The 23,655-nt window shown below is 42.9% G+C and overlaps 1 protein-coding gene across 1 annotated transcript in view; it reads right to left on the bottom strand.

The window, feature by feature from the left end:
• Positions 1-481: 481 nt before the first annotated feature.
• The window catches only part of LOC142575474 (uncharacterized), a 369,458-nt gene continuing 346,284 nt past the window's right edge, over positions 482-23,655 (bottom strand). The window contains exons 103-125 of the mRNA XM_075684869.1: positions 23,018-23,089; positions 21,931-22,137; positions 20,833-20,952; positions 20,421-20,525; positions 19,238-19,366; positions 18,605-18,727; positions 17,962-18,045; positions 17,403-17,522; positions 16,282-16,389; positions 15,170-15,298; positions 14,408-14,626; positions 13,650-13,766; positions 12,936-13,043; positions 12,080-12,208; positions 11,167-11,289; positions 10,902-10,985; positions 10,359-10,478; positions 9,304-9,366; positions 8,162-8,465; positions 7,562-7,704; positions 6,413-6,651; positions 4,237-4,414; positions 482-3,701 (exon numbers count right to left, since the gene is read on the bottom strand). Of these exons, the coding sequence (XP_075540984.1) occupies positions 3,436-3,701; positions 4,237-4,414; positions 6,413-6,651; positions 7,562-7,704; positions 8,162-8,465; positions 9,304-9,366; positions 10,359-10,478; positions 10,902-10,985; positions 11,167-11,289; positions 12,080-12,208; positions 12,936-13,043; positions 13,650-13,766; positions 14,408-14,626; positions 15,170-15,298; positions 16,282-16,389; positions 17,403-17,522; positions 17,962-18,045; positions 18,605-18,727; positions 19,238-19,366; positions 20,421-20,525; positions 20,833-20,952; positions 21,931-22,137; positions 23,018-23,089 (3,290 nt within the window). The 3' untranslated portion in view covers positions 482-3,435. The remainder of the gene's footprint in view (positions 3,702-4,236; positions 4,415-6,412; positions 6,652-7,561; positions 7,705-8,161; positions 8,466-9,303; positions 9,367-10,358; positions 10,479-10,901; positions 10,986-11,166; positions 11,290-12,079; positions 12,209-12,935; positions 13,044-13,649; positions 13,767-14,407; positions 14,627-15,169; positions 15,299-16,281; positions 16,390-17,402; positions 17,523-17,961; positions 18,046-18,604; positions 18,728-19,237; positions 19,367-20,420; positions 20,526-20,832; positions 20,953-21,930; positions 22,138-23,017; positions 23,090-23,655) is intronic.

The following is a 23,655-nucleotide window of genomic DNA, read 5'->3' as shown; positions in this document are numbered from 1 at the left end:
AGTATAGTGAACAATTTACAAACCAAATTCTGATAAAACAGACGTGCAGCACCAACTTTCATATCAATTTGCCCCCAGAAGCCTACAGCAAGCACTCATTTAAGCACCCACCTTTTATTCTTATATTTCTGATTCTTATGTATCGTGGGCATCTGCTCATGCTATATTTATTAATAGACGTTACTGCATAGTCAATAATGCAGCACTTAACGTTATACATAATTTAGTAAATTAGCATCAACCAAACTTTTACAAGCACTTGATCAATGTATTAACCAGTAACAGTGACACAGAGGTGGCTTCTTGTACAGGCCATAACAGAGTCATCACACATAAGTTGATACTTGTGAGCAGAATCTAAGGATTTTGTGACATTAAAAAAATTTTAATTCAATCGTTTTAACTTCTTGTAATAGTCAGACATACCATCTTCCTTGGCTTGGCCTATCTTAGGAAATATAATAAAATAAAAAGCACAGAGTCATAATAAAAATTATGTGCTTTATTGCAGAAGTGAAAATACACAGAAGATAAAAAGTAAAACAGCAAATGTTTTAAGGCATGTAAAAACGGCGTTTCATTGCTGTAAGGCTGCTTTATTAAAAAAAAAGACAAGGCTGCTGTGCCATTTTTAAGCAGATGATATGCACAAGCATTCAGGCAGTGTGTTAGAGTTCAAAGTAAAAAAAAAAAGAAAAAAAGAACTAGACGTGACATCGCTATCGTGATCGTACACACCAGAAAAGAGGAAAAAACAAACAAAAAACATGAGATTACTGCTGAGAGATGGAACACATATTTACACAGCCCTTTTTAAAAAGTTTGCATTCTGTTAACAGCATCTGTAATTGTCAAAAATCGGGCACTTCATGCAACCTATTTATACACATCAAGAAGAAAAGAAAGTTAATCTATCAAATTTGGGGAGAAAAAAAAAATCAAATTTGGAACCATAGTTAATAGAAAAAGAGTAGTGCAAAGATGTGCTCCTGGTCTCTCAGTGCCTATGACTTACAAGTCGTGAAACGTCACCGGTAACTTTGCCACAATATACAAACAAAAAATAGCTGCCAAAGGATGGGACCAGTCCCTACTCCTTTTTTGTGTCTTTGTTCATATATAATGTGGCCGAGTCACCACAATAGCTTTCAACAGAACAGACAAAAAAACTATTGTGAGTGAAAGCTGGCAGTTGTGGAGTCTGTGTAGAACGAGAATTATTAAACGAAAAGTTGGGAAACGAGGGAAAACATTACAAAGAGAGAGAGATAAAAAAAGGCAGAAGACACAGGATCCTTTATCACAGCAAAATAGCATTTACTCTATGATGCTTCTTCGCTTTGTTCACCGTTTTTTGTCTGTGTGCGTGCGTTTGATTCAAGACAGAAGTGGAAGAAAAAAAAATGCACATAGAGAAAGCACGACCAAGGTCTTTCAAAGGAACAGTACTAGTTGTCGTCTGTTGTTAATATCCTCAAATAGTATTTAAATAAAACACGCAAGTACGATCTACACACACATGGTAAAAAAAAAAAAGGGTAAACACATAATGGCAATTATAACAAACAGACGACGGGCTGCGTCAAATGTGGCTTGGGTCCCCCTGGCAGAATAACCTGCCGACGTGACACAATGACGAAGTGGTAAGAAGCAAGATTCCTCGGTTTCAGTTGATACAATAGCAAGCATTGGAAAAAGATTACAACAGAGTACACATTAACAGTACCCTCTGAGCTTGTGCGTCAAGAACCTCACAAAGCGCTCGGCTATGGCGTGGCAGTCGATGCTGCAATGAAAGTCACAAGACACTGATTCTGTGGGTTTATCAAAGATTTCAGTATCTGCGAAGTGCAACTTTGAAAACTTCAGTGACAAGCCTAAAACCTATACACTTCATACGCAAGCCATATAGCTGCTTGCTGAAACTTAAAAATGGAACGCCCCAAGATCAGCTGCAAATCACAGCCACTGACCATGCATTACAAGGTCATTTAAAAGCCCGGAGCTTGTCGTGCTTGTGACTGCTTACGAGGAAGTGGTGTTACGTTGGCATGGTTTTTGAAGTGATGGCGGGGAGACAAGCCACATTCGAAAAGCCAGCACCACAAGAGAAGCACGCAACACGTGAAAGTGTCACCCTGTCCCCAGAATACACTCGAAACAAGGAAGCACCATCTCCGTTATTTTTCTTCCAACCAGAATGACACAGGGTTCCTGAGTAACTCAGCTTCACAAACTCATGCTCGCATCCTATCGGACGACACGGAAAGGAGAGACCAGAATGTCTGTCACTTGTGGTAGCTCCGAGTGACTGTTGCCGCATCGGTTTAGTCAAAAGGCATACCTTCAGAAGAAAAAACTACAGGAGACTAAACGGTTCAGCTAGTCTGAGGCCAACTTAGCAAGCTTCAAATCGCTGTCAAGAAGACAAAAAGACTTCTGAACCGGTTGTGGACACAAAGTTCCAAAAACACATATTAATGTTTCTACAAGATGTCCAGCACCTTATAATGGCTATCTGTAAATGCGAAGGGCCCGTTAAAGCTGCCTGCATGCCCTCTGACCGCAAGGACAAAAAATATAACTGTAGTAGCAAGGATGTTTGGCACATCAGTGAACCCGATGCAGACGACGCTGTACCGCCACAGGCATGCACCGCATCTGCAAGACATAAGATGCACACACACAAATTCCATGCACACACACGCACCCTGTGAAACTGAGTTACTTGGGAAGTTACACTGGCAGGCGCCGCACATGGTTTCATTTATGGGCAGGCAAGACACCAGTGTCGTCGCCGCCGCCACTGACAATCATCATCAGCACACAACATACAAAAATCTAGAGTCCATCCCTGCACACACACAAGGTTGTTGCTGTTGCTCTGGGTAGCTGCCATGAATCAACAAAAGTGCAGGGAAGCGCGGTTCCCGACCTCGCTGTGCCGTAGGGTAATGCACCACGACTGATTCCGCTGCCAAACCTGCCTTCTCCGTGAACACCTGGCACGCACTTTTCGTAGGAGGAGGGTTTCTGCTCTGCTGTGATAAGTCCCGCCTTAAAGAGATGCCACGCGACACCCCGTCAAACTGCAGTCCGGCTGCCACTGAGTTACTATGCTGCAGGAATGCTCTTGTGCTCTCGACGATGCTGACGAGGGGCCGTGAAGAAAGGGCGGTGACAGGCAGTGAACGCACAGCAGCAGCAATGCCCGACGTGTACGTGCTGCTCTCGTAGCTGGAGGTACTGCGGGTAGCAGGTTGGCGCCGCGGTCAGTCATGACATAAAGATGGGGGTGGGCTGGTGTTTGTTGGATGGGGTTTATGAAAAAATGACTTGGCCTGGTTGGAAGGGGGTGGTGGGGGTCCTCGGATTGCTTGCTTCTCTTTCGCAGGCAGGTCTTCTCGAGGAGAGACGGGAGCCCCCGGGACGGGCCTACCTTAAGCTGGGGGGCACTGACGACTGATAGTAGTCAGGCGAGGGCTCCGCCACGGGCTCTGGCGTTGTGTACAGCGGGTTAGGAAAGTCTGGTGGGTGTGGCAGTGGACCCTCTGCCTTGGCTCGCCGCCGGTATGCCATGAGCCAGCAGGAAATGGCCACCGCCACGGCGACCAGTGCGAGCAGCGTGGTGATCACCAGGGAGATGATGAGACCCAGCTTGGGCAGGCAGACACTGTCAATCTCCTCAATTTCTGGACCCGCTGGAAACAAGGGAAGGGTAGGAAGGAACACAGCTATGACAAATGTGCCAAGATGTTGTACGCTATGTCATTCCTATCCTGGTGGCACTTATGGCTGTTCCTCTGCTTTGAGAAGGCATCAAGATGTCCTTAGACTAGGTGCAGGTTAGTGACACACTTTCTTCTAGTAACTGCCTGAAATGTAAACCTTGTCAGCAGAAAGTGCAAAGGAATAAAACGAACCGAGAAAAAAAAGAGTTCGAATAGTGAAGTGTCTTTTAAACTTGGCATCCAGTGATGATGTGGCACTACCTTGTGGCCTTACCTCATTTTCACATGCATGGTTCAGACCAATAACTGAACATAGTGGTGCTATCCTAACGCTGTTTTCAAAGACTATGAAACGTCACCTTCATTTCATGTGCTGGCTTTCGCACCACCAATTTAACATGCCACACCGACTGACCCATGCATTCACATTAGCCTTCTGTGTTGGTCCAGCAGTAAAATGCTGTTATAGTTCTGTTTGTGTTGATGAAGACTGCAAGTTCCTCACCTTCAGCAGTGGGTGCCACCTGGCTCTCTTTCTTCTCAAAGGTCAGGATGGCGTTTGACTGCACCATGATTTCCTCTCGAAGCTGCCCTTCTTGGAAAGAAGTGCCCAGTTGCAGGTCTGTGCCAGGTGCCTGACGACGCCTTCTTCGGCCAAAGGCATCTACACCGTCACAGTGTACCTGATAAAAACAACAAACGAAAGTTGCAGAAATGTAGTGCCGTTAATCATAGAAAAGGAGCGTTTCTTTCAGTCTTTTTTTTGTACGGTGGCCAGTGGAGCCTTTGGGTTTCACAAATGCACCTGGACCCTAGCAGCAAAGAAAGCGTGGTCAACATAGGCCCAATCTTGGCAACATTGGCCCTACCTTGGGGAAATGTCGAGCAGAGATCGGTCTTGCTTACAATGTTACATCACAAAGGCTGGCAAAGCCTTCACATTTCAGCAAACCATCCTACGCTTTGAATGGATGGCTGAGCATACCCAATATCACCTATGCCCAATGAACTTTGACAAGTGGTTCAATACAGTACACATTTCCCACATTTATGGATTTTCTAAGAGAAGTTTCTTTATAATCCAGTGTTGCAGTGTGCCTTGCATTCACAAATCGGGAGATTAAATAGTAAAAAAAAAAGGAAGGCAATGTACCTCTGACTGTTCCACTCAATTGGTCAACACATGTTCAGTTCATCATCACTCCGCCTGCTTTTCGTCCTAGTAATAACCTGTCACCAATTTCCTCAGGGGCTCCAAAGTTACTTCGATTGTTGGTGTGCTAGTGGTCTCCAAAACATTCATCATTGAAAATCATTCATCAAAAGATTGTTTACCGCACAAAGAAAAGCACTGAAATATTGGTGCTAGGTTTTGTGCTACCGCAATTTATTACACAGTACTGCCTTCAGGTATCGAACCATCTCTACCATTCCACATCAATGAGATGGCAATGCGTTTTTTTCCTGAACTAGAAAGTGTTTCCGGCTAATTATTTCTTTGAAGTGAATGACACTGCATTGACTGACATGGCAAGATAATGCACAGTGTACTGAATAACGCTGCACATGTTACATGTTTACTTAAATATCATTCATCCCAAAGTGCCGAATAAAATGACATCGCATCATATGCACTGGCGAGTGGCTGGGCAAGCAAAAGGCTTGGTTGCTAGCTCTTGTAATGAATCAAATTGATTGATTGATTGATTTATTGATTGATTGATTGAGTTATACTAAAGCAACATAGGGACTATGAAAGAGGCTGTAGTGGAATGCTCTAGATTAATTTTTACCACCTGATGACCTTTAGCGAACACACAAAGTGCAGTGGACGAGTGTTTTTTGCATTCTGCCTCTATTGGAATGCAGCCATTGTGTCTGGGCAATGAACTCGTGACTTTGTGCCAAGCAGCAGAACACCATAGCTGTTGAGCCACCAGGACAGGGTGCAATGAATCACAGTAAGCTGATAGACTTTAATTGGTAGAACCAATGGCCAACTTATGGCTTGATGTAATGCTTGAGCTAAATTGAAGAGGTGCCTATAGCATTCTCATGGTCTTGCTACTGAGGTTGCACCATCAACAGTGTTTCTTTAATGCGAAAGCATTACATGCCTCGTCACGCAAAAATCGGTGTTGGCATGACTGCAAGATGGTACCGAAAATGGCCGACTGCACAAAGACTAAAAACATGTAAAAAAAAATGCTCGGATTGACATCAAATTTCTCAGCGAGGTTGCTGTAAACAAAGTAAATTAATTTCTTTGAAAAGAAAATTTGGCACATTTCGGTCTGGGTGGGAATTGAACTCGGGCCTCTGGGACGCGAGATGAGCACAATTCCCTGACGCCACGGCAGCTCCACGGTTCTGGCTGACAAAAGGTGTGCCTAGTGTGTGTGTTCATGAGCGTGTTGAAGCGTGCAATGAGCGCATTCATGATGTTCCAAGGCCTACAAACAGTATATTGCTTTTGCATTCCCGCATGTAAGCTGCCTTAAGTGTCTCAGCCGACTTTTTTTTTTCGCCTAACTGCTAAACATTATAGTTGAAGACTAAAATATCACTGCAGGAACGTCTACAAAACGTTTCAGACATTTCACTGGCTTTAAAACATCCCAGCTTTGGTGGACACGGAATAAACAAGTGGCGCTGCGAGTGCATCTGGTGTCGGCACTTACAGGTGGACACGATCCAAAGCAGACTCGAATGTTACACTGGAACCGCAGATTGTTGCTGCTGGGAAACTTGAAGGCATTGAAGCGTGCCATCAGCACCTTGTTCTCTGGATCATACTCCCAGTTGTCGAAGATCGACCGATCGGTGGCGCAGCCATTGGCATCAGTCACCTCATACTGGGTCTCTTCCTCGTTGTCCATTGTCTTAGCAATGCAGCCACGTGCAAAGCCACCATAGATCTCTGCAAGAGGCGGCATGTCAAGCGATAAGCCACGTTTTCAAATCTAACGTGGCATGCTTTCTCAGACTCGTAATTCAGAAGGAAAAGAAAGACATACTACAATAACTATATTGCAATAAAATCTCATCAGACACACAAATACCTTCACCATATACAATATTCATTACAAATGTACCCACTTATATCAGAAAAAAAAAATATGTTAGGCTAGCAAGGGGGTCTTCTGTTGAATTTGATGGCCTGTTGGTGGTTCGCCATGGCATATGAACAACACTTAACCACAAATGCGCTTTGCACCAACGTTAATATGCACCCTTGTGATTGGTGTGATGACACGGAATCGGCATGCTTGCTAGCCGGCTGCAAGCCAGCCAAGTCGTTGGCTAAAACGCACATGTGTGTCCAGCATGTGCTCTTTCAATTTACTCTTGCTGAGCTATTTTAACATTTTTCTACCAGAATACCTACTTTGAGGAAACAAGTATTTTCTTCACTGTAAATATTACTGTCCAGTTGAAGTGAACTGCACTACTGAGGCACAAGAACGAACTACGAAAAGGACAACCACGACACCTGGACAAAACATGGACAACCATCCAGCCCCAACCTTAGCCTTTCTAGCAGTTACTGTTTTAGACCTTATAATATTGATTTTGTTTTAGCAGAAGAATACTCATCGAAGTAAAGCTTGGGCAATCAAATTGTGTGTTTACTTTGTTGTATCCAATCAGTGTTCATAATGTCCGTGATTGTTATATTAAGGGTTGGCTGTATAAAAAGTGCAGATACCCTGGATCTAAACTGCACTTTACACCCGTATGTTAGGTTATCGGTTGACTCTCTGTTCTGGTTCAGCATGTCTGCACATGAATTGCAAACTCAAGTGGATATATAGTTCTGCTAGGCATACCATGTGGCTGTACTGTGACCTTGAGCAGCAGGTCATCTCCAATTTCGGCACTGCTGACTTCTTTGCCGTCCACAGTACAGATCTGCATTTGACAAGTCGGTGGCGGACCCGTGTTGGCGATTGTGCCAGATGTAGTAATCATGCTGCAAAAACGAGATGCAAAAGAAAGAATATGCTAAGTTTTCGTGGCTTGGAGATCAACAGGGATCCTATTGTGGCGCAATGGCTGTGTAAGCAAAATATAGCACCAGTACCTGCATTCCAGCAAGCATAAGCCGCTTTTTTCATGTTAATAAATGGTGCTGAACTGTCTAGCAGCTGAATCACAAGCAATTGTACATAGGTAATATGCATGAATGGTAATAGTTTTCTAGCAACATTTTTTTACAGGAAACCTCCAGCAATGCAGAACCATGATGTCAGTTGATAACATTTCTTTTTCTCATAATTACTAAATAAATAAACGAATTTTTTCCTTTTAATGGCACATGCACACATTAAAAAAAATTATTTTATAACTGCGCAAGCACCCTTCATGCTTATTGAGGTGAGAAGGAGAATAACATAACAAGAGAGTTCGATGTGACGCAGTAGACGCACCTGACATTGAATCCCAGGGTCACAGTCTTTTCGCCAGTGTTGTAGACACACTTGATGTGGTACGCCCGGGCGCGGTATGTTACAAGCTTGGGGTGTTTCTGGATGACCAGCACGAAGGAGGCTTCTCCGTTGATGTGCACCAGGCCACAGGTGTTGAAGAGCACTTTGAAGTCGACAGTCTCGCGCTCGCTGCTGGTCACGAGGCGACGGCACTGGGCATCCTGGCTGTGACCCTTCACGTAGATGACTCCGTTGAAGCTGTCCAGCTGAACCAGCACTTGAACCCCATCGGCTAAGCACATCACTGCAGGCAAAGACACAAGCAGTCGACATAATGAGAAGAATGCAGGAATGGAACCAGCCAACTGATTGGCGCAGCACATGGCATCTCAGGCTGGTTGTTCTGGTGTTCTATGGCACTGCTATGGAGGGTGCGTAAAGGAGGAAATGCAAGCTTTATTACAAGGGCAAACCGGCTCTAATATGAACAACAAAGCCCGATTATAGCATTTAGAATCTCCTTACCCTTGGAATGTGGCTTTAATCTTGTCTCATGCAACGTTATAGTGCTGATTGAGTGTTGTAATATGACCTGCTGAAGATGTCAATAGTAGAGCGAGACATGAACGAACTTAACGCTTCTGAAACAGCCATCTCCTCTGGAATGACATCTGCTCCTAAATCAAAATGCACTAGACTGATACAGTGCAGTTTACTAGGCCTCTACAAATTTGAGTTCTGGTGATAGGTGGCTTAATTACCAGACCAAACCATCACGGTGACATCAGCATGACACCATCACAGTGTCACTGAGGAATAATTTACCAAAAACTTCTCCCTTGTGCGCTGTTAGACCAATTCTTGCAAATTCTGAAATTTTCTTGCACATTTTGGTGATGGACACTTCTAAACTGAATTGTCTTAGTTTCCAAGTATGGCAAATGCACAAATTTGTTAAAGAAGCCTTGTTCAAACAAGAGCTAGCACAATGAACAGATTTAGATAAAGTAGAGAGACTACCCACCCGAGTAGTCGGCCATGAGCCACAAGTAGATCTGAGAAAAGCCACAATTTGTCTGTTTCTGACCAACGTTATTGTAAGACCTGATTGAAACATATAAAAGCATAGATTTCTGTCATACCATCGAGGCCACCAGGAGGAATATCTGGACCAGGAGGCTCTGTCCTAGGTGGAGGAGGAACTCCTGCGGACCAAAAGAAATGTGTTTTACTCTTCACATTCAAACTGTTTACATTGCATAATAGGAGAATCACAACATGGTAAATGCATTTGATCTACTGAGTGTGCAAGGTTAAATTGGCAGTTTTACTGCTGGCAAAATTTGAGACACAAAGATGTGGAGAGAAACTAGCACATGCCTTCGTGTTTTCATATATGGCAGTGTTCCTGAAGCTTGCAAGAGCGAGGTTTTGACGTACAGTCTTGGGGCTACAGCATTTTTCTTTATAGGCTGCACACTTTGACATTTAAGCCTGGGTGTTACATGAATCCAGGCATGTCTGGTCAGCAAACAGCATTTGCCAGGGGTGCACAAATACTGAAATTTTTTAATACAAATACAGTTCTGTCTCAAATTAAAGTATACATTTGATTCAAGAATTTTACATTCAATTTCTTCCAACATTCAGTTACGGCTGAATATGAAGTGTTATTCTGGCTCCTGGGCCTGCATGCTGTCGAGACGGGCTTATGCATACGGTCCATCAACTGCTTCAAGCGCTCATTACAAGCAAGCCAGAAAATATGGTGAACTGTCATTCTTTTTAAAACTCAATTTACAAGTTGTTCAATTGAATATGCGACCAAGAATCAATGCATGCATTACAAGATAGATGAATATTTTTACACATTTGTTCACCACATTTCTTTTTCTACATTTAGAAAGAAAGATCATCATTCATATTAAAGTTGATTAGAAATTTTTCACTATTTGAACATTGCTAATTGTTAGTATTTATGGCCCCCCCATTGAGGGTCTAAAAAAAGTGCAACAGGTTGATGGCAATGAACTATAGATAAGTGGCCAACACCTGCCAATCACGCACACACCGAGAGCTAGACGAGAGCACATGGTCTGCAGTTTCAAAGATAAGGGTAGAGTGCAGAATCTGCAGATTTAAAAGGACCTAGAGAAGTCGCTGTCCGATACGCTGTTGGCTGGACCTCTGGACATACCTCTGTAGCAGCCATGGATCTTGTCAAACGGATCGCCAACAAGGTCGGGAGGGCAGACACATATGGCGACATGGTTTGTGACTGTGCACAATGCACTTGGGCCACAAACGTGGCAAGGCGCTGTAAGTGAGAAGCAAACAAAAACGAATTGATGAGTTAAGCTGGGCAACAGCACTTTAGCAGTTACTAAGGTCACCCGTGATACGCGCGCAGCAGTTACAATGCTACAATCATCGCAGTCTAAGTAGGCTATCGCATACTTAAACAGTTCCGGCCTAGTTCTTTACACATTGATTATCACAATTATCATGTGAAATGGACCATGCACTACTGCAAAATGTGCTAATTTGGCAGTTCATGCAATAAATCATAAGCAAGCTCTGCAGACCTGCAATATGCACTAGTAATGGTCAGCACTTTCAGAACTACTGACAAAATGTGTGCCACACCAGTGTAAAACTGATTCAAACGACATCTGAAGGCGGGTTAAGGAAATCAAAGCTTTGTCTTGTTACTTTCTAGTGAGAACAAAGAGATAATTACGTATGCATTGATGGGTGTTGACGTCACATTCCTTGTCCAAAGGACAGTCGTCATTAGTACGGCATTCCTCTTCAATGCGTTTGCCTGGAAAAAGAAAAGAACAGGGTTTTTCATTGGACACGGTAAACTACTTCACTACACTGTCCTTCACACAATGCTCGCATAGCATGCTTTGGTATATGTAATTGAGGAGCCACGACTTCATTAAACGCACAAACTTCGTAACGCCTGCCATCAATCAAATGCCAATGCTGTGATTACTTACATCCGCCAATGAATGGGTCTCCAACAGTGCCGGGGGGACAGACACAGTCATAGCTTCCAGGCAGGTTGACGCATTTCGCTCCGGTTGCACACGGATTATGAATCGTGACACATTCATTGATGTCTGAAAAATGAGAAAATAAGAAAAGCAGATAAAGAAAACATTAAAAGTTAATGTGTGTATAGCAGACAATGCTGGCGTGTTAGGTCCTTGTTATTTTTCGATCTCACACGCCTCACTGTGCGCTGAAGTGGAAGAAAGCAAGAAGCTCCGTTCATTATAGGCATTTCATTCAACAAGATTCTACTATCGTTAATATAAGCATGCTGTAATATCCCAAGCCACCACCGCATCCTTGTTTTCGCAAAATATTAACTTATTGAATAGCACTGTGGGATTGCTCACTTGTCCTAAAGACTTGGCACTTCATGAACGTCTGATGCATTACTGGAGGTTAACCATGTATATTATGGCTTCCTGACGGCAGCTAACAAATTTGTATTTCATCCATGCTTATTGATCAAAAGTGTATCTACGTACAGTTTAATCTCAGTGCAATAAACATAATATAACATATAACAAATTATCAGATATGCAGTAAAACTAGTGTCTCACTGATATCAGCATGCAACGAATATATGTGTGTAATAACATCAGATATAATGAAGTTATTTCCGCGTTGAATGCGGTTCCGTTGCAACGAGGTCCGATATCACATCATGCTGGGCACGATATAACGACACAGAGGGACACCTGTAGTGGTCATGCATGCGTCTTTATGCCTGGATGATTTATATTTTTTCCACCTAAACACCAAAACATTGCCTATCTACCTCTTTCCTATGAATCGTGCGCATTAGAAAGGCGCACAATGATTCGGTATTTTTTGCAAAAGAATGTATTGCTCACTCACCTCTACAAACTCCATTAGGTTGGAGCTCATAACCTCGTGGGCACACACAGAAGCCCTCTTGTGGGCCGACATAGATGCAGTCTTCGTTCTGAGAGCACGGGTTAGTGGTCGTGCAGTTCCTGCTTGTCACTGAGGGGTGTAAAAAAAGAAAAAGGAAAACAAAATAAGGACAGAGATTACAATTAAAACTATTTTCTTTTTTACCTAACAGTACAAAAAAAAAAAGAAAAAGGAAACCATGCATGTAGTCAACAAAGTGTCAGACGAACAGCACTTCGAAAAACAGGACATCCTGCTTGGGGCCGTTTCCATGAGGAGAAAATGTCACAGCAGTAAAACAGCGAGTGACAGAAGAACAACAAGAGCTATTATAGAAAATTTTTTGTACTTGTACAATTTTTAATCATGGATCAGGATATCCATGGTCCTGGTTTCTTTACTTTCCAGAACACACAGATAACGCCTCGCTAAATAAAATCATGTTTGCATGTGTCACAAGATGCTGATGTTGATTAACAAGTTGCAATGCACTTCAATCTCCTGTAGGTCCTATTAGGTTAGTTTAGCTATACATGATTACATTGCTAATAGAATCACCAATGCTAACAGCTACCTAATTCTGACCAGTGCCATGCACCCACGGAGAAGTGATAAACTTTAAGTACGGTCACATTTACCTTTGCATGACTAAATATGACTTACCATAGTGTATTACATGCTGAAATGCCACGTAAAGTGCAGGGAACATGGAATATACCAAGTACTAATTGTGCTCACAGAATGACGCAGCGATTGCTTTAGTGGGAAGCCAGAAGAAGAGCGGCAGGGAAACACGATGATAAGCTGAAATACTCACCGATACAGTACTCTCCAACACGGTCATAGTTTGGTGGACACCCACACGTGCTGCTTGAGAGACAGACGAGGTTCCCAGGGCAGTTGTAGTCGACTCCACAAACTTCCACTGTAGGAGAAAGAATGAACATTCTCACATTTAGTTAGTTCGTCGTTAGTTGCCGCTGTCATTGTCAGTTCGTCGTTGTCATTAATTACAGTCTTATTATTGTCGTTACTTGCTTTACTTCAAACTTCTAGGGACAACAAAACTTTGCTTTAATTATTCGAAGTTCGAGGCATACGAAGTTGAATAAACAGCACTCCTAGATAGAATCATGGATAATTAACACGCACAGATGTACAGACATGGTCACATTTGAATAGAAATAAGATCGGAATTGGTATGTGAACAGACACACATAGGACTTGCTCATTGCAAAAGTGATGAGTTGCTGCCACCATTATATGATGACATCGTTTGCAATACACACCTAGTTCAACATCAAATAGGGGTTAAGCTTTGAGTATTCATGCCTTAGTAATGCACCCTTCCCCCCCTTTTTTTTGTCAGCCTCCAGCCTTCTCTTGCTGCATTCTGGCAATTAATGTTCGTTAATACGCAGAAATCTTCAAAGTATATTGAAAAAATCGCACGCCAACCAACATTTTGAGATTTGTTTGACTTTGCTGGATTTTTGAATTATTGCAATTAATGGTAATTGGTAATGGTTACCTCGCACACAGCGTGCAAGTGGGTTGCCAGTGTAGCCTGGAGGGCAAACGCACACGGTCTTGTGGTTCTCAACCCGGCAGACAGCTTCAAACCCGCAGGGATCGTGGACGCATGGATCTATGGTAAGAGAAAGAGAGAAACAAATAAGCACTTCCGAGTACTACTACTGCACATCAACCTTGAGCTTCTATACTCTCATAGTCATATACAGATCCATTCAACATAGCTTTGCATCGTTGTGAAATGGGAACTAATTAATGCGTGAGAATGAGGACGTTACAGGATATCGCATCTGCGCATTTGTTGTGCATTTTTTTTTTTCATGCTCTCCATGTGGACAGCATCTGACCGGCACATTGTGCCACTTGCCACAGCCACCCGAACACTGTGTATTGTCAACGAGCTCATGAAGAAATATTTCAGCACACTCTCTGTCCACAGACAAGGACTGGCACAATAATATTTTTGTCCACACCACTTTGGTAAAGAACCATTTTCACTTAAAGATCAATGATGAGGATGTTCCATTAATGTAGCCAGCTACTGCAGGTTCAATACAGGCAGTGTAACAAAAAAAGAAGTAATAAAGACAAAAGAAAGAAGGAAACGGGGCATTCCAGATTGCAGCTCCTGTGATGCACATATTCGTTAGAACTATGCATCATTCAAGTTTTACAGGGAAGTCACAGTCACTCCTCTTCATGTTTCAAGCTAGTAACTTAGCAGTGTTTGTCCGCAGTACAAGCAAAATGCCTCACCATAACAGTCTTGCTTTCCGAGGTCGCAGGCCTCGTGTAAGGGGCAGTCTTCATCTGTTGTGCAAATAGGCTTGGGTGGCTCCCTGGGCAAGCAGTCTCCCCTGTATGGGTCTCCGTGGGTCAGCTCTGGACACTGGCACTCGAAGGTTCCTGGCAAGTTTATGCAGCTTGCAGTCTTGGAGCAGGGTGGTGGTGTCAGTTCTGTGCACTCATCAATGTCTGGTTGAGAAAGATGGAGAAAATAAACAAAATGTTAAAAGAAAGAAAGCTCTCAACAAATCAAAGAAACCTGTTCAATATTGGTGAAAAGAACAGGTAGGCACCAAAACATAGGCCACTCCTCTTGGTTAGACATGCAGGAAGATACTAGTACTTAAGAACCGGGGGCCAAATTCACGAAGCTTTCCTTTGTAAGAGGTGCGACAAACGTTCACTCATAACAACCACCAAAACAACCATAGTAATACAGGCATGAAGCACTGAACCGCAACAACCCTTTGTGCCTGTCCTTAGTTTGTGTGTGTCAGTGTTTCTTAGAGAGTGTTGCTCTATGGATAACCAAGAAGCCTATTAGTAGCACAGGTCAAGAAATTTTACATAACTGCAAACGTAGTGTTGATTCCAGCAGGCAGGTGCAGCGAGGTTGCCACTACCACCATCATTAACAGTAAAGCCCACAAAATATAAGTGGCTGAAGCTGTTGTGAGGTGTGCAACGATTCGTTATCCTTGAACGATGATGTGATCATGTAGTTGCACTCACCTCTGCACACACCGTTGGGCAACAGCCTGTAGCCACGAGGACACACGCAGAATCCTGTCTGCCTGCCGGTGTAGACGCACTCTTCATTCTTCGGGCAAGGGTTTGTTGTTGAGCAGTTCCGGCTGGTAGCTGGAAAGGTCACAACATTTAAGTAGTGAGAACCTGAATTCAGTTGGCTTTGACTGGTTTGTACATCAATGTGGGAAAGAACAAGTAATGATTCCACCTTGTATGTACTAGTTTCACCGTATTAGCACTGAATATCATCAGCACAAAAATGACAACGCTTGCATGAAATTTTGCAATAGTCTAATCTTGAGACAGCAATTACAATGAATGACAGATAAAGGCATTCCTTGTTATTGTGGAAGGCTCATTCAAGCACCTGTCACTTCTTAGGTTCATGTGCATTGGCATGACGGCCTGGACGATAGGCCACTCAAAAAAACAAAGGTCTTGGGAGCCTGGCCTCACAGTTCATTAGTCCAGAAAGCCATTTGAGCACTTCTTTAGTACCTGAAGGCAACAGACTTGAGTGCCCGACTGCAAATATCCTGCACCTAACTTAGTGCATGTGAAAGTGCGATATAGACTCATGTCTTCTCTTTCTCTCTCTTTCACTCGCGGTCCCCTTCGCCACGTGTAGGGTAGCAAACTGGATTCAGTCTGGTTAACCTCCCCGCCTTTCCTTTCTCCCTTCTCTCTATTACAAGATTTGGATATTACCCATTTACAGTGACTGAACGAAAATAAAGGAATTCTTTGTTGAACTGGAAGGCTCATTCAAGCACTATTCACCGCTCTGACGTTTAAGTGCATTGACACAATCAGCATTTAGGAAACAAAATGCCACAACAAGAAGCAACCCCATATGTGGATGAGTGCTGTCCCATTTATGCAATAAACGACGAGCCTTCACTGAAACAAAAGAACTTTTTATGTGCCACATTTGAAATTTAGTGCAATTAAGAATCTCGGCAACCTTAGACTAACCATGAAACGGCCTGTACATCTAAGGCCAAATTTGGTGACCTTTTACAGTTTGGCAGCTTTGAAGGGATGCGGTCAAAACAGTTGCTGTTGTAATGTAACTGTTTTGTTGGCCAGCTTACCTATGCAAAAGTCGTATTTCCTTTGGAAAGTTGGTGGGCAGCCACAGTAGCCACTATCCATGCAAAGCAGGTTTCCAGGGCAGTGGAACTCATGGGGGCATCCAACCACTGTGTAAAATAAGAGGACAGACAATTGTTAAATGGTTCATCACACCTCTGTTCGCTGTTCTCATTATGTATGCTAAGCAGAAATGGCTCTTCAGAAAACCATTTTCAAAATTAAATTAAATTATGGAGTTTTACAATGCCAAAACCACGATCTGATTATGAGGGACTCTGGAAATTTGGGCCACCTGGGGTTCTTTAACATGCACCTAAATCTAAGTACAAGGGTGTTCTCGAATTTTGCCCACATTGAAACGCAGCCGCCATGGCCGGGATTCGATCCCACGACCTCGTGCTCAACAGCTCAACACCACAGCCACTAAACAACCATGGCAGGTAAACCATTTTCAGTGACAAGTGCACCTCCTTGGTGATGGCAAAATTTAGAAAAAAGAAAAAAATTGCCACATGCAACAGTGGTCACGATGAATGTGAAGGCACGAGGGGTTTTCACGGCATTAAAGCTATTAATACAGTCATTACATGAAGATAAAATTCAGACGAAGTTCGTATGAGGAGTACACCAGAGGAACTAAGAGAAGTTTTTAAAAACAACTGCTCTATCCCATTGAGAAAGCTGCTAGCCCAGCATTAAACACACAGATGCTCCTGTAAAATCCTATGTTTCGTAAGAACGAGGATTCTGGTCATGTGGACATTGGAGACCACAGTACGGGTGCTATGCTACTGCAGTGGTATGATGATAGGTGTGTCAATAATTCATCATCCAAGCAACAGGCTTTAGTGCAGATGGATCGTTTCTATGCATGAGGTTGTGATATCTTCCGTGACGCAAGGTACCACATGTAGTCACGTTGAGCACTATCTTGCCCCGTCTCCTTATATGCTATGCTTTGTCCTTGTTGCATTCAAGAGTTACAATTTGAAGCAGATTCAAGAATGTTATAACACACATGAAAATTATAAGGATGGTTACTGAAACAAAAGGAATAAACTGTGCATGAATTACCTAATTAGATGACAAAAAAAAAGTAAAGCCATAGACAGAACCTTACATTTAAAGCAGTAATTGCGAGGGTTTCCACTGTATCCTGCAGGGCATTCACAGGTAGGCTTGTGGTTGACCACTCGGCAACGTGCGTGTTCTCCGCAGGCTCCAGGCGCCAGGCAGGGATCTGGGGATGACGACATTCAGTGTTGATGGATTGATCAGGTTTAGCATCCCAAGGCAAAACAGAAGCTATGATCTCGGGACGGTAGCAAACTGGCTCCCTGGGGTTCGTTATTGCGTAGACAAGGCTCTGTATACCAGTGCTATTATGCTCCATTCCAATCAGCATGCAGCTGTGGCAATTGTGCATTGAACATGCGACCTGGTTCTGAGCCTCTAAGAAACAATGATGAGACATTCAGTCTTTAGCATCAAATAAGCTTGCAAACATTACTAGTACACATGTGGCATTACTAAAGTCCATTACAGAAAAATGCACCTGGAATGGTACGTAACACAATGTTGGAGCCCCTCTCCTCTTAAAGGACACGAAAAGTTATATAATCTAAAAACCATGGCTGATAAGCCTAAACTGTGCGCTCTTCTTAAACTGGTGTACTCACCGTAACATTTCAGCATGTGAATGTCACAAGCCTTATTGTTGGGGCAGTCATTGTCATGAGTGCATTCTCCCTTGGGTGGCTCACCTGAGAGGGGCAGGAAGAAACAATAAATCAAACAAATATTTGATGATCAAATATGTACGTGCAAGTAGTACCAACACCCTCTACTTGGAGGGCATCAACATTAAAATTTACCAAGAATGAAGGTTGCAGAGTTAATTTTGTGCATTGAAGCTTATTCATTGACTGGTTCTCTTGTATGCCTTGAAGCTGTGTAGTGAGCCGATGAGGGACATGGCATTGGAGGGCTTCAGAATAAGCTTGACTATTAGGAGACGTTCAACATGCATGCAATAATGTAAGTACACAAGGCGTTTTCCATTATCGCCCCATCGAAATGCAGTCGCTGTGGCTGGGAGTTGAATGTTTTACATTGCACTCAACAGCAAAAAGCCATTGAAACTAAGCCTCCGCGGTGTGTGTAGGTTAGCACTAGTTTGATTAGAATGCGAAAAGGAATCATATATCCGCGGTTGGACTAAACCACTGCTGCAATAGACAATGTTGCATTAATGTTTTTAGGCATCAGCTGCTGCTCATTGCAACAAGCTCGTAAACTATGCTGACACAGGCTTGCACTTACATCCAGCATGGAAGGGTTCTCCTGTAGTTCCCGGAGGGCACGTACAGTGGTAGCTGCCCACATTGTTGTAGCACTGGGCGCCGTGGGCACAGGGGAAAGGATGTTGCTCACACTCGTTAATGTCTGCGGAAACAGAAAAATTGATTGATTGATTGATTGATTGATTGATCGATCGATCAAGTTCAACATTCCAAAGCAGCATAGATGCTAGGAGTGATGTTGAAGCAGAATGCTCAAGATTAATTTTGATCATTTGGCACTCTTTAATGTGTACTTCCCCTAAGTACTAAATGAGCATTCTCGAATACTGCTACCAGTGAAACGAAGCTGCTTTTGCCGAAAACCAAAACTGTGACCTTGTGCTGAGCTGCAGAATTCTATCGCCACATAGTCGCAAAGAGGAGGAAATAACAAAAACAAAAGGAGGAAATGAAAGCACAACTCGTGGTCACGCAAGCCTTCCGTTTCCAAACCAGACGTGATGCAAGAGCACATTTCACAGATGCCTGCGAAATTTACAAAAGATGATCAGCACACGTGCAATGTTTGAAGAGGTAAAAGCGTTGTACTCGATACAACATTGACATATTTGTATGATTCTCAGCACAGGGTCTGCTACCACTTTTGCCTTACCTCTGCACACTCCATTAGGCAGGAGAGCAAATCCCTTGGGACAGACACAGAAGCCCGTGTAGCTGCCTTCATACACGCACTCTTGGTGTTCAGGGCATGGATTGGTTGTGGAGCAGTTGACACTCGTCACTGTAAGGACAGAGAAAAGAAAACAGGCAATTAGTGTTACAATGTCTCCTGTGACATTACTTCACCATGTAACTATGAGGGCAGTGGCTAAGGTTCTGCGATGTCAGTTTCTCCTAGATCTCTGACAGACTGGCACCAAGATATACAGCTATGCAATGACTTGGGGCAAACTTTAATCTTACATTATGGCAAAGAATGACATACAAGTGACAGCAACACAGTCAGGCACCAGAATAAAGTGCATACAACGTTTCTGAACCAGCCACACACTGCAACCATAGCCGAGATTCTTGATTGGCGCTTTTTTTTTTTGCTCTGGCATTTATATTCAGTCGCACTATACTGTGATATAGAAGCGCCTGCTACAATACTTGCACTCATCATTTGAATACAATAAAATAAAGCACATTAGTATAATATTTATTATAACTACTACCTTTACAAATAAGTTTGCCCCAGGTATAAACGAAGTGTTACCTTCATGGCTGACACAAATACTCGCGTGCACACTCTGGAGGGCTACTTTGTGCTTTGGACTGTGGTATCCTGCCAGCTGCAGAGCAACCTGATTGATCAACTTACCACAAAATGCCTGCAAATGTTCTTATCATTTTTGCCAAGCCTTGTATAACTTTTTTGGCCTGCCTAACTGACAAATATTTTGTCTAAACAATATTTCAATGAGCTCTTATGTTTCTCACAGGTGCAGTAATATCTCGTTTCCTCATTGTGCTAGTGTCGTCACCTTATTGCTTGATGTATGTATGCTATTTTTCCTTCATTCACACAAGCGTGTTCAGCAAACCTCCCTTTTATATTATGAATTCACATTATCCTGTGTTTTGTATACACTGTGTTTCACTTGACTTTTGCTCATTTGTAGTGCGCCGATCTAAATGCACAAAACTAATAAGCCAGCAAACAAAAGAAAGGCCTGGCCATCATTCTGCCTACAGCAAGAACAAACAGACAAACAAAGGAACGAAACCAGCATTAACAGCTCTTTGATGTTTAGCTACAAAAAGCAGTAGGTAGTTTTTAACCAGCAACTTACAGATGCAGAAGTAGTTCTTCTGCCAGAAGGGTCGTGGACAGCCACATCGATCACCAAGGCACTGCAGGTTTCCAGGACACTCTTGGTAGTGGGCACAAGGCCGAGCTGCACAGGAACAAAAAGTGAGGAATCATGACTGAGGACTTGTGTGCATTAAGGCACAAGCAATGCCAACGTCACATGACAGACGTGGTAGATTGTGATGAACGTAAACACAATACTTAAGTTACTGGTTTACAAACAATGGGCATACGGAAGAAACGCAGCTGGTGCCCTTGTAACCACGAGGGCAGACTGAGATAGTCAGAAAAGACAAGGAATGAACTGTTTCCTAGGTTTTACACGGTGAAAAGAACACAGGAACTCCAGAAAGAAATTCAAGACTGAGGATTGCTGTCTTTGTGCTGCTCACCGATAGTGCACTCTACGTAGGGGTTCCCTCGAAGTCCACTCGGGCAGAAGCACTCAGGTCGGTGGTTGACGCCCCGACATTCGGCTGCCCGACCGCAGACGCCAGGCTTGAGACAAGCATCTGCATCCCCAAAGAGAGCAATGGGAAAAAGTCAAAAGGTATGTCAGCACCCATACTGCATAATATTTTTTAAAAAAGCAGCTCCGAAAGCAAAATATTCTGTCTGCCAGAGCACATATTCTGCACCAGTTCCCGAATTTAAGTCCGGATTATTGGATCCATGAAGACTCTCTGATTGATTGAATGATCAATTGATCGTGGCTCTTTCAACATTCTGACCTTGTTGGAATGCAGCCACTGTGGCCGAGAATTGAACCTGCAGCCTTTGCCTCACGCTCCACAGCAGAAATTTATATTGACTGAGTCACTGATGTAGATCTATGAAGTCCTTTCAAGAATTTAGGTCTTTAGATCAACCAAAACATTCCAAAGCCACCACTGCCAGTCAGCTTTGTTCATTGTGTTTGGATGTCAATGTCAGAGGAGGCCATGTGCCTGATGTTCAGTAAAGCTATGTTAACTGAAGCTCACATATGTTCAAACAATTACAATTGCTAAGTCGAAATTCTTTCATGGCACAGGGACACAGGCGCCATGTATGTCCCTCCCCTTATCTCTAAATTTTTTATCATTGAACTCGAAATATTTTAAAACCTTGATTGATCAGGGAAGGCTTCTTGCCACAATGGCTTGCCTCAGTATGGCTGCCATGCCTCAAATGCACTGATTACTATAGTTGAACCTCGATATAATGAACATGGATATCGAAAACTATCGGCTATACCGAAGTTAAATCTAAAATGTTTCTCACTGATACTAGCGTGTAGCAAACATATGCTCGTAAAAAACATCGGATACAACGAAGCTAATTTCATGCTGGATGTGACTTCCATTAAAATGAGATTCGACTGTACTAGTCAAACAAAAAACCCCCGCCCGCAGATCAGATGCATGCAAATACTTTTCACAATGCAGTAGCCTGTCTTTGAGCACAAGTCCCACTCCGGCACCATGCCGGAGTGGGAGTGTGACACTCACCATAACACTGCTCTGTAAGAGTGTTGCATGCTTCGTTGTCCTTGCAGTCGGTGTCGCGTGTGCAGCCTTGGATGCGCTGACGGCAACGTCCATGATAGGGGTCACCCACCAGGTTGCTGGGACAGCTGCACTTGTAGCTGCCAGGCAGGTTTGTGCACGTTGCGCCGTGTGCGCATGGGCCACGGCCATGCAGACACTCGTTGATGTCTAGAAAAGGTCGAGAAAGATTTCAGAGCAGGCAACAAAGTGTATACATGTTAAACAAACTCGAGAGGCAAACACTGAATCAATCTGTAGGTTGTTAGGTGACCTCTTTGGAACTATTCAAACAAGACGGACATTCACAGGAAGATAGAGACGTGAAGTTGTCAACAAGGGCCAAATAAGGGATGTCTTAGGCTGGAGCCGATGTTTCGACAATGGGACTTACCTTCTTTAAAGAAATGTAAGTTTGGACATGTTGGTGTTAAACCTTTATCTATTCAGATACAAAAAATATACAAAAACACTAAAGCACTAAGATAAAGCACTTTGTCTATATCTTTATACTTTCCATGTGTTTTATGTGTGCGAATAGGCTAAAATTGTTCATGTTGTTGCTCTGATGAAGAAGTCTCCTTGTTGAAATGCTGCCTTTATACTTAGCGTGAGTGCCTAATTTAAACACTTTGTAACTTATAGAAACATTGAAATGTTTATCTTGTACCAATAGACAACTTAGATAAAGAGCAAAAAGTGACTAAGATGTATTTTGTATTTCTACGTTGCCAAGGTCCACAAGTGCTTCCTACCACGTCATTTATCAGGACATAATAAAAATATATCATGTAATATAAAATAACAATATACATGCAACAACAGTGCTTTATAAAATATGTCAGTCTCTCTAAGTTAACAGACTCTAAAGACCTTCAAATTACTGGAGCACATTGCACTCAAGATGTAAACAAACTTGAGATCTCCAATGTATTACTGGAGGTCCCCGGAAGAATGTTCAAAGTACTATAATTATGTGCCTTGGTAAAACACTGTCAATTATTTAGCGGGACTAGTCTTCAAATATAAGCGTGTCGTTGCATGAACTCACCTTTGCACTTTGAGTTGACACACACATATCCAGTTCCACAATGATGGTCATCGGTGCATTCAGGAAGGGGAACTGCCAAACAATACACACACAAAAAGATGTTTTGTTGAGGAAATGAATGCACAACAGACACTGATACGAACCTCAAACTAGTGCACCGAAACATTGCAAGCAACTCTACAGTGAGGTTCACATCACTGACTTAGTGTCACAGTTAAGTTGTGCTGCGCAAAGTATAAATTGCTTTAGTTGCTCATGATTCAATACAGTATTAGTCAAATCTAGTGGAGAGAAAAGGCAGGGACATTGCTATAAAAGCAGTGTTGCTCACACAGTGCAACAAATTTCACAAGGTTAAAGCTGGCTCTGCATCAAAACTTGTAGAATGAAGATATTCATATAACAGACAGTCCCCTACTTAGTTAACTAACTATTAAAAGCATTAATAGTATTTAATGTAATACTGATTTGCTTCAAGGGCCTCTCTACAAAAGTTGCCAGGATTCAACAAATCATTTTCAATCATGTCTTACTCGGAGATGACACTAAGCCCATAAAAGAACTCAACAGAGACCCAACAGAGATCACAGTGGGAAGTCTTACAGAACACAGCCTTGCATTACTGTAGAATCACAGCG

This window comes from Dermacentor variabilis, chromosome 3 (assembly GCF_050947875.1).
Source record: "Dermacentor variabilis isolate Ectoservices chromosome 3, ASM5094787v1, whole genome shotgun sequence".
In the NCBI taxonomy this organism is placed as follows: Eukaryota; Metazoa; Arthropoda; class Arachnida; order Ixodida; family Ixodidae; genus Dermacentor; species Dermacentor variabilis.
The sequence above is the reverse complement of the archived record's forward strand: the minus strand, read 5'-3'. Positions and strand labels throughout refer to the sequence as shown.